The 17,702-nt window shown below is 44.0% G+C and overlaps 1 protein-coding gene across 1 annotated transcript in view; it reads right to left on the reverse strand.

Moving 5' to 3' along the window:
* Positions 1 to 17,702, reverse strand: part of LOC109464018 (sushi, von Willebrand factor type A, EGF and pentraxin domain-containing protein 1-like) — a 45,440-nt gene that overhangs the window by 11,556 nt on the left and 16,182 nt on the right. The window contains exons 4-10 of the mRNA XM_019760937.1: positions 12,412 to 12,535; positions 10,878 to 11,005; positions 8,637 to 8,849; positions 8,102 to 8,284; positions 7,027 to 7,284; positions 6,156 to 6,389; positions 512 to 703 (exon numbers count right to left, since the gene is read on the reverse strand). Of these exons, the coding sequence (XP_019616496.1) occupies positions 512 to 703; positions 6,156 to 6,389; positions 7,027 to 7,284; positions 8,102 to 8,284; positions 8,637 to 8,849; positions 10,878 to 11,005; positions 12,412 to 12,535 (1,332 nt within the window). The remainder of the gene's footprint in view (positions 1 to 511; positions 704 to 6,155; positions 6,390 to 7,026; positions 7,285 to 8,101; positions 8,285 to 8,636; positions 8,850 to 10,877; positions 11,006 to 12,411; positions 12,536 to 17,702) is intronic.

Here is a 17,702-nt window from a genome sequence, read left to right on the forward strand (position 1 = left end):
AATATGTGAAAGAAGCAAAGGGTATATCGCTACATAAATGGCTAGGGAAGATGGGTCTCTGCAGAAAAGAGATCAAGTCAATATAATAACAAGAGCAGCAGCAGAAGCAGCAGAGACAGGATCTGCATGGATTTGGAATAAGTACCTGCTAGAATTAAGAAAGGCGGAAGCGAAGCAAACACTAGCCAGTCACCAGCCATCAGATGTTTTGAACACTGACTCGGCTTCGAACGCTGCGCCTGGAATCAAACGTTGTTTTGAAAAACGTCAACCGCCAGGACTGATGAAGATAGCTCACCAGTGGGAGGTGGTGTTTTTTACACTGCTGCCCCTCACCCCGAAAAAACATTGAACCAAGGTCCGAAATTCCCAATGACGGGTGGTATTCAACTAATATCAAATAAGGTGTGTTTTCTTTAAAATAAAAACAGATTTTTATTTTCCCTTTTTTTTCATTTAAGGGAAAGCTTTTAAAATTGTGTGTTAGAAAGATCACAAGGGAAAATCTTACCAGAGCAGTGTGGTGGGTCAGGGTAGTCCCAGTTCCCTGATGTTCCACAAACCCATAGGGAGTTTCTGATGCGCAATCCGGGAGGGATGTCATATCGGTCATTGCAGAGCATCGTGCAATGTTTCCCGTAAAGCCAAGCATCACAGGCCAGGGCTCCATTATGTGGTACCCTCAGAGCTCTACATGGATGTCCTGTAAAGATTAACAACTGCGTTATGTACCTTTTACGAAACTAATATTTAAAATGGCAAAATTCTAATGTATAGGGAACGTGCAGAAGTTAAAACTATCCCTGGATGCCCTAAGCACCGGTACAATGACAGTATTGAGTATAAATAATTTTTTAGCATTCCAGTGGAAAGCTAGCGCTATGCTAGGAGGACGCTGTCTCTATGATTCGACACCTGTGGCGCAACTGAAACTATTATTGCCTCCTTGTACTTGTATCCTAAAGTTGTTCCACTCAATTATTGTCTATATTTTAATGTGTTATCGATATTTTATACAATACGTCATTATCGGATATACTTCTTTTAACAATTAATCTTTTAACGCTAAAATGTTACAATTGTTATTGTTAATATGAATGTACATGTAATTTACAACACAATTCAGGCTGTTTCAGCCTGCAATGTTGTTTTGATGAATAAAATTCTTCTTCTTCAAAAAAAAAAAAATTTAAAACTAGCTAACCAGGGCGCTTTTCTTAGCGATGTCGGCCTCTTAGCGATTTCGCCCCCTCGGGGTATTATTCTTACAACAGGTCAGCAATGTATGTTGAAATGATCCCGTAGTCTTTCATTATATTATTTCTGATCACCATCTACGCCACATGTTTCATGTAATGTAGCGGGACGCGCATCCAGGCGCTCAAAGTTCTCTTCTTCGCAAGCTCCGAAGAGAACTATGTTTCCCGTCTATTTCACAGACAAACACACACAATTAGGGTAGTGAGCTCACCGTCACCTCAGTACGGTCGGGCATTTATTGCTCAGTAACACCATTACTCTCTACACATTGTAGCTCTCATAGCATGTACGTACTTATACAGGAGCCTAATACAACAACAACAAGTCATGTGCTGCGAGCTGGCGACCTATTTTACCCTGGTTGCCAATTGTTTAGCCAAAGTCGGGCTGGTCGGTTAAACCAAGGCTCTGTCCAGCGGATGTTTAACGCATCCTGACTTGTAAGTAACTTCTAGCCGGCGAAGTTCAAAAGCTCATCTGCGTGAACAAGGTTGAAAACATCCTGGCTAAGGAAATGATGCGTTACAGGTACACCTGAATAACTACTGACCTTCGTAAGTAACGTGGTTCAAAATACGACAATAACACAATTCTGGAGTATATCAGAGGTTACAACTACAAAACATACTGAGTACAGCAAATGGCCACAATGTGACTGGGAACGCTAGCAAGGCAGGTATCTTGCAGAGAAGAGACAACGTGAAGGTTATGTAACAACTGATTACGTACACTATGTCGCAGGTACCATTGAGGATAACGTACAGCGCTATGACGAAATGTACGAGTCTAGATAAGTCAGTAAGAACTAAGGTAGCGCGATGTCGTATGAGATGAGAAAACATAACTAACGTTCTAGAATCCAGGTGTTCTCGGGTTAGTCATGGGAGGGTTGGGTGGGAATGTGACCGTACAGAGAAAGGTTGAGCCACGAATGACCCTTACGAGGGTTAGGGAGGAAGGGTCAGAGGGTAAAGGGGCGGAATAATTAGTATCAGGGTAGGGGTCACGTGATTGTCTGTTCAGCCGACGGGAAACGAGATTTCTCTTCTTCGCAAGCTCCGAAGAGAACTATGTTTCCCGTCTATTTCACAGACAAACACACACAATTAGGGTAGTGAGCTCACCGTCACGATGCAAAAGGATAGCATCTCTGTGTATACCCTTGTACACAGAGAGACAACATGACCGGGAGGGAAAGGATGATGAACTGGTTCGATAATAAAAAGACAGTCTCTTCGGAACAAGGGAGTCATACGTGTAAGGAAGCAACATGTAGGATTAACACGCAGCTGTAAGTTCATGTTCAGAGTCACGGAAGTACAACTGATGACGACTTCAGGTGGTAACGACTCCTGGCGATGACGACTGGCGGTAACGACTGAGTTCGAAGTGTTCGAGAGGTCATGTCCGTTCTGTGCGCTTGCACAAGACGAGCTACAAATCTGCCTTAGTCACAAGTTCAAATATACAAGGTGATTCAGTCCTGACTGGAGCGATGAACCGCACAGCATCAGTCCCAGGTCCACACGTATGGCTGCCACTGCAGGTTACGCTTCGCTGAACCCAGGTCACGATGAAACATACAGTACTACGAAGCAGTCCGGTCATGCTGGTTCGTCCATTAACTCGACGGGGTAAAGTCCAGCGTCCCGCATGCAGTGATCCACGCTGGGGTCCCTTAGTCCTACCTCGACAAGGTGTCAACGCGTCTACACAAGGAACGTCCGATAGAACTTCACGTTCGTCCGCGCGGCGGAAGGAACTTCGTGGTGGAACTTACGTTCACCCACACTTGGGTGCAACTACTAGTGGAAATGCTCCTTCATCCACACGGAGGAACCGGTAGAACTTCACGTTCGACTTTCGGAGAAACCTGACGCTCACGGGACTCTAGTGAACTCAAGTTCACCCGCACGGGGGGTTGAACTTCGATGGGACTTACGTTCACCCGCACGGGGGGTTGAACTTAGATGGGACTTACGTTCACCCGCACGGGGGGTTGAACTTCGATGGGACTTACGTTCACCCGCACGGGGGGTGGAACTTCCCATGTATCAACAATGTGTCCACAGGGGGGAATATGCATGCACATAGCCATGTGACGAGGAGCACACGGGGCACACGGTGATCACATCTCCAAGGCACACGGGGCACACGGGGAGCACATCGCAATTCAACGTCACACACATAACGTTACTAGTAACCTGTCAGGACATGGGGTAGGGGGGTAAAGGCAAAATGGGGGAGGAAGGATGGGGTGGGGGGATAGAACAAGGAGGGGTAGGGACTGAGGAGGAGGACGTTCCTAGGAACATGCTATGCCAGACTGGAGTCTGCGAATAAGGAAGCAATCAGGTCGTCAAAACAGCTTCAGACCGGTGGTGGTAGATCATAAGAGAGAGCTGTAATGTGTAAACAGCTGTTGGTAAGGCGGCAATATCGAACAACTGTCTTGTCGGCGACCGGAAGGACATCACGTCACTATGTACTATTCGCAAAAGGGGGAAGCATAATTAGACTTAGCTTAGTTCCTCCCGTGTGCAGCAGACTATTCGTAAAAGGGAGAAACATAATTAATACGTGAAGTAATTCGGCACAACTGCGTCTACGAAATTGAAAAAACGATGAGATCAATGCGTTCAATGCAAAAAACAAGAGAGTGTACAAACACAAGAACGACTTGCTACTACTACATGTACTAGCATATGTGTATGAAGGCTGGGGGGGTGAGTCATGTGCACATGTCAAGATCCAGGGTGGGAGTTGGCTAGTAGGGGGGAAACGGGGTCGGGGGTCGGTCGGGGGTGGATGGGACGGAAAAACAAGGCGAGGTGAGGGCATGAGAGGTAGGGTCCGAGGTAAGGATCATATACAACGTGGGCGCACCAGACATGTAGTGAGAAACCAATCAAACAGTCAGGACAGCCCATCAGACAACAAATGCTGGAAGAGTGAGTGTAGAAACTGTGAATCACGTGGGAGTAGGGCAGTTAGCACATTAATAACTGACCTAGCCAACCAGTCTATCAAAACAAAAACAAAACAAACAAAACGAGGAGGTTGTAACCGATATCAAGGATGGGGACTATATACGGGAAGAAAGTCAGGAAGTTTGTTGGTTAATCACGAGGTAATAGCCTGGAATCCTGAAAGCAGAGCGGAGGAACGGAGCGGAGACACAGCGTTCACGGATGGATTCCAGGCTAGAGGGTTTGGGGTGGAAGGGGATATTACTAGTACGTTCATAACATCACAACGTTCCCACGAGTGGGTGGTCTGGAAGAGAAAGGCTAGGCGGTCAACTGTAACAGGCAGGAAGAGGGTATAGCCTGGCTGTCATTAACACAGCGGGAGGTAAGGAAGTGCGCTGTCCTCGAGTGACACCTCGTGGTGGGAACGTCTCTGTTGAAGGAAGAATGTGTAAATAGCCAGAGCGCAAACTAGGAAAATGCAAGGAAATAAGAAGCGTTACTAGAGTAGTACACATGCAGGACCACACGCAAGGAGATCTATGAACGCCCATGATGCAGCAACCTCCTGTGGTAAAAAAGCAGCAGTATTATAAAACCGGTTACGATAGTACATTAAACGAGAAGACAACAACAAAATACAGACAACGGGGGGAACATGGAAAGGAGTGGGGAAAACCTGCTACAGAACTTCCATCATCAGGCGGGCGGGGGTAGCCAGTGGGGTCCGAGCTCGAGGTGGTCCGGTCTGCCGAGGCGATGGGGATTTGGCGCAAAATCCGTGGAACAGACGATCGATGTGGCAAACGCGACGAAACTGTAGCACAGGGGCGCGCAGAAACCAGTTGTGCCGCTGGACGCACATAACGGAGGTAGTTCTGGTGTAGAGGTGAATCACGATCCATGGCGGAATAATCAACTTACGTGGAAAGCGAACGTCTACACAAGAAACAGTCAGAGAGACGGGAATCCACACGAGCAAAAGTACAGGGTGAAGTAATCCAGTGACCAGCGGAAGAAGCCAAAGGGGAAATTGTAACTACACACGCTTGGGACAAATGTGATCGGGAGCCAAACAAATGTGACCGTACAGAGAAAGGTTGAGCCACGAATGACCCTTACGAGGGTTAGGGAGGAAGGGTCAGAGGGTAAAGGGGCGGAATAATTAGTATCAGGGTAGGGGTCACGTGATTGTCTGTTCAGCCGACGGGAAACGAGATTTGTTCACGCTCACTTCCCAATTGTATGCGCCATGCCTTTTCGGTACCAGTGCGCCCACTTCGGCATCGAAAGTGATTTCTCACACCAACCATCCGTCATCCAAATCTCGAAATCGCCAGGGCACATAACCCGGGTTACGGGGCCATGTGAGCGTAGATTACAACCCGACTGTGAGCGACATTTCTATCGGGCATTAGTGCGCATACTCCGGTAGTTAGTGTGATATCATACACGTAACATCCGACTACAACATCACGAGATCGTCGTAGTCGCTGTACCCATTGCAGTGTAGTAAATTCTTCCCACGAAAAGCGGGCTAGCGGGCAGATCAGTGCACATATACGGGCCTGTTCACGCAGGCCCGGTCGATACGGAGAGGCTTTTTCACTACTCTTAGTTTGCTGAAGTTGTGTAGTTGGCATTACACGCATAGACTAGATGACACTAGCGGGTGGGACCGGGGCCGTCCCTTTTCACAGTCCGACTTCTCTTCTGTGCCGATAGGCACTTAGAGTCCATCGCCTTGAGGAAAGGTATATTATAAGAAAGGCTTTCTATTTACCCGTAGTTGCTGTAGTTGTGTAGTTGGCGCACTACCTCTTGCCGTGGCGAGTCTAGCGGAAAGGGCCGTCTCTTTTCACGGTCTGACTTCGTTTCTGTGCCGATAGGAAAAAGGTAACAAAATGAAAAAAAAAATCAAATTACCTTCGCACTTAGGTTGGCCTTGGTAGTCCCCGGATCCTGAATGTTGGCCGGCCAAACTATCCCAGTCCCAATAGCCAACTGCAGGGTCTCCAGTCTTGTCACAGTACGTGAAGTTCGCCCCAATGAGCCGGGATCCATCCTCACAAGCGAACTCACAACGCGAACCGTACGAGTTTCCACTTGGGCATGTCACAAGTTGGTACGGCTTCTTATGTACGACCGGACAGGTGATTTCTAAACAAAAAACCGTTGTTGGATAACTCAAACGCTGTTACATGAATCGAAAGACATTTTTCCTCAATAGAGGGTTAGAAAATATTTCCTCAGCACAAACACCTGTTAGTTTATATATCAGTCTCAACAGACGTCTAGACGAGGAGGACCTAAGCTATATGTGTGTATAGCGAAAGAGGAGAAACAGAAACGGTTTGCCGAAGAAATAACCTATCCTAAAGAATATTAATCAATGAGGTCTGAAAACGATTTAAGAAGCCAGATAAGTTTTGTTAAAGACATCCAATTTAATTTGAGGGCGGCAAAACCGGAATTTTAAAGTCAATGTTATGGTCATTTTTTAATGTATTAAGTTTAATCAACCCTATCCCATATATGACACTGATATGTCAGGTACAAGCGCGATGACGCTGATGGAAAATGTTGCTTTTTTGTCAATGCACATGAGCGCTACACAAAAGAGACCCATCGCGTATCTTGTTTTGAGGCTATTTCAAACGCTTCCAGTATAAAATGATGACGAAAATGCGCTGCGAAATGGTAATAAATTTCAATATCGGACGGATTTCCTCGTCCAGATTTTTTTTGCCACCCTTTGGTTACATTGGATGCTTTTAAACAAAGGTATATCAGTCACCTCGGATCGACAAGGTAAATCCACAAGGAATCGCCGTGTTGCCCGCATTGTCGGTTGCCGTGTACTCAATTCTATGCGTTCCCACAGTGAACGGTGACCCCGGTGGATCTCCCAAACAAAGGCTCGCTGTTAAGCCGTAGTCGGCGTTATCCTCTACTGTTGGCTCTTCCCAAACTACAGTCACTTCCCGCTCATTCATATCTAGATACTCAATGATGAGAGGCCCTGGGCAGTCAACAAGTGTTGGTCTGATGATGTCTGCAAGAAGCAATAACAAACATCAGCTTTTAGGGCCCTGTCACACTTCTGCGTATCGTCATTGCGTACGAGTTGCGTACAGACATTTCTCCCGTACGCACAACACGCATGATTACCGTGACGCACTTGTAGAGTAAAAGGCCCTGTTCATGTGAAGTCAGTGAAGGCGCTTTACATGTGGTTTACCCCGAAGCCGGCTTCAAGTGGCTCCATCTGAACGCTCCAAATCACATTGAAAGCGCCTCGATCCCAAACCACTTCTAGAGGTGGTTTCGAATCGGTTTTCTCGCATCGCGAGTTGCCAGGCGTACTGCGCGAAACTCGCGCGAGGGACGACCGTATCATCGTCCGATTCTTGAAGACAAAGAACCGCCGAGACTCGTGGGATGTACATGTACGTCCGAATATCGGTCGACTCTCGGCCGCACGGGGGCGAGCTACGGGCGAGCTGGAAACGAACTCTGCGACCTCAAAAATCGCCGGCGACTAATTGCTGATGTTAAGAAAACGTTTCGCGTGTCAGCGAGCTTCGACGGCGATCCCGAAAATTCGCGCGATGCTCGACGGAACATCGGGCGTACTACGGCCGTAATTATAAATGTCGTTTAGAGTTCGCCGACTAGTCGGCCAATCGATAACGCGCAATGTGAGGGCCCCATTAAAAAGATAACTTTTGAGAAATTGTAACGAAGTATTTGTTTGATAATGGAAAGTTAGCAGAACGTTCGAACAGCAGCTTGCAAATCCTTTTGCAGATTTTTACATATTCTGGTAATGACATGAAAGGAAAAGGTTCTAAGTAGTATGTTTTGCTTGCCTCTGCAACGCGGCTCTATGCCTGTCCATTCTGCTGCCGCTGTGCACACTCGCACTCTATTCGTCCCACTGGAGATGTCAAATCCTTCGTTGCAGCTGTAGGTGCACACGCTGAGGAAGTTGTTGTCATCAGTACAAGTGACGATTCCTCGGAATGGTGGCCTTAATGGGTTGCACTGTACGCCTAGAGGGAAATAATTAATATCAAGATTTAAAACTACTGAAAATGTGCAAGTGACAAACTTTGCCGTCGTTGCCTACATCATTTATATAGTACGCTATACAAGGCCATGTTAGGGCTGAACGATTTCTTAACGTAATAATTATGCGTACTGATTTTGTTGTTTCTATTTTACAGTTTTGAGGCCTTAATGTGCCTGACAAAGCTATATTTTCGTCATGTACACTAATTCAATGTAGGTATTATCCATGCAATAATCGTATTAATATATTTAAACTGGAATAAATCGCTAAATCACTAAGACACTGTCCCACCTCATCCGAAATCCAAAAAGGCAGAAACAAGGCGAACTTACCTCTGCAGGTAACGTCTGCGCCATCCCATGCTCCAGAACTCGTGCAGGTCCTGATGTTTTGTGTGGAGCCGTCACCGAAGGCGTAGCCACGTTTGCAAGTCGCTACGAACGTCGTTCCAAGAAGTATATCGTTTGAGTCAGGATAGAATCTTACCAGCATTATCCCTTGTTCTACCTGAGGAATTATGAGTGACGGATGTGGGCACCGTGTGACTGGGGAAACAATAAAATACATTAATACAAGAAATAGAAGATCTCGTTGCTCATGTCAAGTATACTAAGTTATATTTTCGGTTTGAGCCTGGCGTAGTAGCTGTGTGTGCCTCCGTATTGAGGTCAATATCATAACTGGAGTATTTGTGGATGGACTTTTTTTAAAAATTGTTTTGCATGTTTGTAGCAGTTGTGGAAATGTAGTTTAAGTTCAAAATGGTCCACCTGGCGTTTTCCAATAATACTGCAGCGCAGCGGAGATTTTGTCTATTTGTCGATTGTATTTATACAGCATAATTCGAACATTGGTGAATGGATCTTTATGATATTTGGAAGGTGAGCGGAAGTTACAGAAAGTTAACAAAGTTCAAGTTCAAAAATGGTTATCCTTTCATGTTCCTACGTTGCTGCAGAGAGTTGTCTGATGGTTGTTAATAAAAGGTTAATGCCCCGACCCGAGGTACGTGTATATGGTGAGATAATCCCTCCATTATCTCACCATATACACCGATGGTAAGGCGGGGCATTAAGGTTATTAACATATGGCCTATCGTACTTAGTTATTTGACCCAAATTTCTTTATAAAATTCCTCCGTTGCGTAAAAAAACTATTACGAAAAAACTATGTCACGTGAAACGAGATTGTGTGGACAGAAAAACAGATCACCTACTAGATTATCATCTGCGGTGACCACGTGACATTGGAACAGTACCACTTTTAGTGGGGGTGTCAAAAATTACGTTTTGTATTTTGTTCTGTTCAAATTTAATTTAATTGTGCTGTATTTTCAATGTTTATGGGATTTAATTATAATGACCTCTGGGTGTGTAATGGTGTCATAACCAATGGCAAATGGGGACCTCTGATTGGTGAACGCTATCTGGTTATATGATAATAAATTTTTTTGGTTAGGTAGGGACAGGAAAGGCGCAGACCAAGTTCGATAATTGGCCTCCTATCGGCTGTTTTAGATATTGCAGCGTAACGTTAAAGATTGAGGTAAAGTTCAGGCTCTAACAACTGACTATGGTCCCCTTCTTTTATTTTTGTGGCCATCTTCAAAACGGCGTCAATGTCTGTGATCTGGACACGTATTACACAGACCATGACATTAACAATCTATTTCTTCCATTCGTCGATAATCTTTTCCATCTATTGATCAACAATGAACACATAAACAATACTAGAGGTCGGAGATCGCATGCCTTCGTCAGAGGTACATTGTTCTAGAGAAATGAACATGTGTATTCTTTATTTTTTGATAATCATTTTGGTCTAGAATACAAAAGAATCCTTTCTACTCCTTTGTCATGCTACGGAGCACACTGAAAGGGTTCGCCACAGATTTACAGACACGCCGTCACCCCTGATACGCCCCCGTACGTTATTTGATTTTGGACTGTTCCTGGCAAAAAAAAATGTTACAAGGAATTCTGCTCACTGTATTATGATCAGAGAGTCACGACAGTGTCGCAAACTGTGATAAGAGAAGATGTGATGAAAGAAAGAAAAGAACCAGAACTTGTTTTTTCGGCCCTTCATCACACTTTCACATTAAATTTAAGGTCTCCAGTGGACGTCGTCCATTAAGATTACTTTGTGTGGCCTTATGTCCAACTTTTCCTCCTCCTGCTGAAGTTATGATTATAGAACAGTCCCTCAACGTAAAATGTAAACAACGTTATCTGGCCAGGGGTTCCCTAGCAGCTGTCTCCCAAGCTAGGCCTGCTCCAAGCAGAGGTTGCTGGGGCAAAATCGTTATCTTTCAAACACAAAAGGCGACGACACGTGAACCGTGTAGGCATGTGTAAGATAAATAATTTTTTACGTCCGGTACGGAAGTTTTGGTTGGCGATTACTCGGTAATTACTTAGGTAATTTCAGAATGTAGTTGAAAACAAGCGGTTGCCCATAGCATCACACTTATGTAATAGATTGGCAAGGTCCTTTGTTCTAACATGGTTATCAATTCATACCATTAATGTGTAAAATTTTGAATGTATGTTTTAATGAAAGTCCTTACTTACCACCAACAGTGATGATAAATGAGCAGGAATTGGAGTTTCCGGAGGCGTCAGTTGCAGAATAGGTAAGCCGGTACGCCCCACTGTGAAGTGTTACACCTGGTTCTAACTCCTCAGGGTCCCTTCTGGTCCTATTTTTTAAAACATATCGTTAATGCCAATTTTCATAAACAGTTTTCTGTAAATCTCTCGAGTTTAAAAAGCAGTCAAGAATCGATACGTGTAAAATGTATGGCACTAAAACCCGTGGAGACTGGGAAGGTCGGAAGGGAAAATGTGCGCGCTGACGACACGCTGCCAGTGCTGCCAAGCAGGCCCGATCCTTTGAACTTAACCTCGAATTGGAAATGTCTTGTATTTTGACTCGGACTGGGGCCGATGCCAGAGAGTGAGAAAGAGAGGGAGAGAGAGAGAGAGACGGAGAGAAGGAGAGAGAGAGAAGAGAGAAGAGAGAAAGAGAGAGAGAGAGAGAGAGATACCATAATGGTTGGGTCTATGCCGCTTACTGTACATTAGTCATTACTATATCCTTATACTGCTAACCAGTAATGTATTACTATAGTTAAACAGTTAAATCAAACCGAATATTAGGAACATTAGGCAATCGACAGTGACAGAAAGACAGAATTGAAGCTGCATATCTATCTATATTAGATTTTACCTTTTCGCTGGCTGTCCTTTTCTGCCTTGTTCCGGTTAAGTTTAAGATTTGCGTTGTTGTACTAAAATGATTTAATTAAGGTATGTGTGTTAAAAGGCTAGACTCGACGGCTTCGACAGTAGATGTCTCAGGAGGATTCTGGGAGTACGCTGGTTCGACCACCTGCCTGGCACCGAGCTCAGGCAAAGGACCCAGCAGCCTCCTGCTTCCCGTGTGGCAGCGATGCGCCGAGTCCGCTGGTACGGACATGTCCTACGACTCCCACCCGACCACACTACACGGGCTATCTTGAACTTCAGCCCCCAGTCTGCTGGGTGAAAGAGACCTCGGGGCCCCCCCGCACCCGCTGGACGGACGTCCTGGCCAAGGACTTGGCCCTGGTCAGCATCACTCCCGAAGAAGTGCAGGGGCTCGCCCAGGACAGATCGAGATGGAGGGAGGTGGCCAGCCTATATATATAGCTAGTTGGCTCGACGCACATCGTGCAAGAGGACTGAGTGATGTGTGTTAAAAACATATTTCCCTATATGTGAATTGCAGTATGTATGGTGCTGCCAGTCCCTCTATCTCTCTTTCTGTTTTTCCACTCTCCAACACCTTCGCTGTCTCTTAGGGTGTGTGTGTGTGTGTGTGTGTGTGTGTGTGTGTGTGTGTGTGTGTGTGTGTATCTGTGTGTGTGTGTGTTTGTGTGCGCGTGTGTCTTTGCACGTGTGTGTGTACACGTGTTGTACTGAGATATTCATGGCATTTGTGGATAGCTGCAGCACTATACTTTATATAGTAATTACCAACATGTATTTTTCTCGTCTGTGGTTGAATTTAAAAGAAAACATGTGCAGATACTCTAATCAATATCGCTTGTGTCACTGTACGTACGAAACGTGTGGATCTCTGTTGTCATGTGCTATTGGCTCGATCCAGGACACGGCGGCTGTCGTCTCCAGTGGTGGCACAGATACGTGTATGTCGTTTGGACATTCAATCGTTGGAACTGTTGTATCTGCAAATGTATGGCAACAGTAAGAGAAATGTTTATAGAATCTTGCACAATACACTGTGTTAATAAAAACTTGTCAGTCATTAGTGATTTAACAAGTGGATAGAATGACGTGACATGTAACTCATTTTCGCCGCTGCCTGGTGTTTATTAACTTTTTGATAAACAAGGGTATAGATCAGAAAACTAGATATTGGCACGGGGTGAAATTTACAGTGCTGTGACTGTGAGGCACATAAAAAATAGGTTACATTATCGAAAGAAAAATGGTTGACACGATGGTTAGTACGGGGTCAAGTAAGCAGTAGACATTATCCCAAGTAGGGGATCGCAATGGTACAATGGTGGGAGATTGACAACACTTGGCGTAAAGTGATATAAACAAAGCATCGTAGTATACATTGGGAGGGACCAGTTTACATTACCGGGAGTATATCAGTGGATATCGACACGGCAATACAGGGCAAAATACACAGTTTACATTGTTTAGCACATGTGAGAAATTGCTAGGTAGATAAACGGTTTACATCATGCTTAACGAACCGGGATTATAAGATAAGCTCGAATATCAGTATACAAACAAGGGGAAAGTACATGAATAAATGGAAGCCAAGAAAGGGAAGGGCACGGAGCCAGGGCAGGGTGATAAATGATCGTAAATTAAAACATGTCAGATGTTGAAAATATATGTCTCTTAACGCAGTGATGAAATGGACAGTTACGTGGGTCGCACGTCCACACGATTAAGACCATAAAATGCACGGGGGGGGGGGGGGGGGTCGTCACTGAATGCCATCCAGTAGATTTCTAGCGGCGACCGATTTATGAATAATTTATCATGGCCCACGGACCCGGTTCTTTGACTTGTAGAGTAGCCAATTACCACTGATCCGGTGGCACAAGATGTGCCAAAACACGTACTTCACAACCATTGTTCGTCGATATAAAGCGCTTATACATTACATAGAGAATTTTCGTAGGACTGCCATTACTTTAGTTTGCAGCTTGTGTATTGAAAACGGGTATCTTCATAAATCTGTAGAAGAACGGCACAATGAAACAGTTTTCAATACCATGACGACTTAGCAGTTAACACGCAATGAAGCCTACTTTTTACGCAGATAATGTAATGTTACACAAACTAACAGTAGATGTTTTAGGAATTCACAGAAATGACAATGATAGCTAATGTAACGCTATCATTGAAGAGTAACAGTAATGTACTATGTAGTCGTGTTTGGCAGGGTATGGCAAGTTATAGTAGGCACATGTATCGGTTCAATCTTTAACGGGTAAGTTGACAGCAACAAGCAAGATGCATAGGTTCTATTACTTTTGTAGCTCACTACTTGCGTCCAGATTTGGGACGATCCCATGTTACTTTTTCACCGCAATTTTCCATGTAGTGGTTACTTCGGCAGCCTTTCCGCTGACGCAAACAAACACACAGTAGTTAAACAAACACACAGTAGTTTAAGGTTCCACAGTTCGGCTTCGCTAAGATCTGTTCCTTCCCGTTGTGATCGGTACAGTCCCGTTTCGATTCGTTCATCAAAGTAGATTTTACTAAGGTATGATTTTACAAAACTAAGGTATGATTTTACAAACTGATTGTGGAAGTACTAGTACTTAGTACTGAAGTAAACAAGAAACAATATATGCGCTCTGGTTGAGTTCATGGCATTTACATGAAACAAGGTGCTAATAGCCGCTAGTCGGTTGCCTGTCAGCAGCCCTCTGATTGGTCCCCGCTAGAAATCTACTGGATGTCATATAGTGTACACGCGGGGGGCGGGGTACCGCTAAGCTAGCGGCAAAGTAACGTTTAAAGCTATCGTAAGAACACTTTGTAGGCAAAGGAGAGGAAAACGGGCGACCGGGTTAGTGTTGAAAGGAAGGGTAGGTGGGTGGGGAGGGTACTCAACCGCTCACAAGAGGTGGCGACGAGATAAAGGGACGAGGGCCAATAGGATAGGTGTTACGGATTGTGGATCATTCGTCCAATTTGCGAGCCGACAGGAAATGTGATTACTTATACCCTTATTCCTCTTGAGAACGCCAAACTCCACAAAAGCATGATCAAATTAAATCTCTGCAGCGACCTTTCTACGCTCTCTGCTTGACCAAAAACTGTATCATATTCAAATCATGAAATTTAAGGGTGTAAGACCCCCATTCCACTAAAATAACTGATACAAGAAATTCTGCTTTCTGTATTATGATCAAGGTGTCACGATAGTGTCGCGAAAAAAAATAGGAGAAGATTTAATGAAAGGAAAGGATTTTTAATAGAACAGGGCAACTACCGCTGTTTAGTTGATTTATTTTTATGACGAATAGAAGACTTCAGCATGAAAGTTCATCTGAGCTGGTAAATTACATTATGAAAAACTTCAACTGTTCTCCAACTCAAAATTTGACTCACCAGAAATTTTCGACTGAATCACTCAGTCTTCCTCAGCTATCTGACCCAAATGCTGTGGACACGTGATTTTTCCCACGTGGGGCGATATCGACTTCAGACAAACTTTGACCCTTTGCTGACGTCACACGTGGGAAAAATCACGTGTCCCCAGCATTTGGGTCAGATAGCTGAGGAAGACTGAGTGATTCAGTCGAAAATTTCTGGTGAGTCAAATTTTGAGTTGGAGAACAGTTGAAGTTTTTCATAATGAATAGAAGACTTGTTACACTGTGTTGTTTTATCTAATTTGTGTCATAACATTTTTATTTCTACAGTTAGTATATTCCCAATTTAAGCATCTTGTTTTTCCGGCTCTTCATGTTTTTTTATCGCGCTTTTGCATTAAATCTAAGGTCTCCAGTGGACATCATCCATTGAATGTACTTGGTGTGGCCGTAGGGAATACCTGACGCGTGCATGTCCATCCTTTCCTCTTCCCGCTGAAGTTATAGAATAATCCCTTAATATTTTGTAACGTTTGATCTGGCTATGGGGTTCTTCATGGCCAACTGTCAGCTGTCTCCAAGCAGGTTGGTGGGGAAGATCGTTTGTTTTCTAAACACAAAAGTTCTCCTGAAATTACGTAGGGACCCCCACGAGGCCCGTTTACGAACTTAGCCTTGGTCTTTAATTTTAATAATGGTTTATTCGTCTTGCATTTGTCACTTGTACAGAATGGCAGGCTCCGTTATTGGGACCTGAATTGCTCTGACAATTACATAATTGATTGATTAATAAAAAAGTTAGCGCACATTAAAATCATTATACGTCATTAATTATTAATATAAGATACGTTAAAGGTCGTTCATTTAAAATATCAGAATTGCACAAAAATTACAGGCAGGCTAAAAGAGTCTTTGAGCGGTAAAATATATAAGTATCAGTCTCAGTTCTCATTCAGTAGTCGCACGATATGCGGTATTGCACTGTTTTTAAATCGTTCAGTTCTGGCAGTGACAGTGTTCAGTTTGTGGCTAGATCTAGTGTCTCTACCGCTGGTCTCTCCTCGAGTAGGAGGCAGCCACTGTCTGAATGTCGGGGACTCCATCAGACCGCGTCCGAACTTCAGGATCAGCTGTTTACGTCTTTCCTGGAGTGAAGGTAGACCTAGGAGACTGCATGCGTCCGAGTACTGGGAGTAGTCTTTGTCAAGTATGATGCGACATGCCCGGCGCTGAATGTTCTCTATCTGGGCTATCTGGGTGGAAGTCAGTCCGGGGCCGGCCGGCCCCAGACAGGGCAGGCGTATTCACACAGGCGACGTACGTAACTTACGTACACAGTCACCAGGTCAGACACTGGTAGTCTGAACCTTTTCAGGTGTCGTAGGAGAAAGAGACGTCTGCTGCTTTGACTGGTGATGTGGTTTACGTGCGTGTTCCATCTGAGGTCAGATTGCACCATGACCCCTAACAGCTTGGCTACTGAGGCTTCTTGAGGTGCATGGCCGTCAATGTATAAGACTGGGAGAGGAGGGGGGGTTGTAAAGTACACATGCATGGCCTTGCATTTTTTTGGATGCAAATTCATGTAACTTTACAGCTGTAACCTGCCTACCAAAAATCAAGAGCATCCATTTAAATATACTCGAGTTATCCTTTAACAAGCGAAAAATACAAAAGGGCAACTGCATTCAGGTAGGGACCAAATCTGCACATGGCCTTGGTCTCTACAGCGGTAACCTTCCTGACAAAATAATAATTATCGAACTATGCCTTTTAGAAGTTATGCTGCTAAATCCACAGTCTCCTACAAAAATCAGACTGACCCCATAGCCTTGTTGACGAAGGCTTCTAAATTTCATTTCATGTAAGCTCAAAGACGCTTTTTACATCGGGGTCATCCATATTCTTAAAAGTTTTATCCACCTTCATACTGTAATGTACCAACGAACAGATGAATAGTAGTAGCATTCATGCTGTCGATTTTCTGTTATTCTATTTTTCCATCATGACTTATCCTATTAACCCTACCTAGACCGGGCTTTTTTTGACATGGGGAAACCGGGGGGGGGGGGGCTCTTTTGACCCCCCTAAGAACTCGCGAACGGTATGTCGTATGACCACCAAATTTTCAGAGAATGGTGTACTAGTGAAGATTTATCATATCTACAATTTTTATGTCGTTATGACGTAATATGACGTCATTATGACGTCATTAATGTGATTTTATTGGCCAAAACCGTCTAAATAGGTTTTTCCCTGAAAACTAAATGGTATTCAACATAACTGTACCAAAAGTGTTTATGACAGAATATTATGGTGTACTAAGTCTTATGTTGCCCATAGCAACACCGGTGACGTCATAAAATGACGTCATGCATATTTAAGATATCCGCCATCTTGGATCATGAATCTTGAATTTTCAAAAATAGTTTTTTTCATGATAAAGCCTAAAATACATTGTAAACATACTAAAGACCTTCATTGAAACCTTTTTTGGAAAAAGAAATGGAAGTATTGATGAAATTTTAATGAAAATAACCTGTATATACCTGTTCTAATGATATGGTCCGCCATCTTGGATTTTGTCCAATGACGTCATCAAATTAGCATAAATTATGCATATTTAATGATAAAATTTACATAAACTTATATGGGATGTTATTAATATTAGAAACCATGAGTAACTTGACATAAAACCCATAAAATTCTATTGTTGAAACAAAAAGTACTAAATTTAGCAAAAAAATGCCTGTCAGAAACC

This window comes from Branchiostoma belcheri, unplaced genomic scaffold (assembly GCF_001625305.1).
Source record: "Branchiostoma belcheri isolate BF01 breed outbred unplaced genomic scaffold, Haploidv18h27 scaffold130, whole genome shotgun sequence".
Classification (NCBI taxonomy): Eukaryota; Metazoa; Chordata; class Leptocardii; order Amphioxiformes; family Branchiostomatidae; genus Branchiostoma; species Branchiostoma belcheri.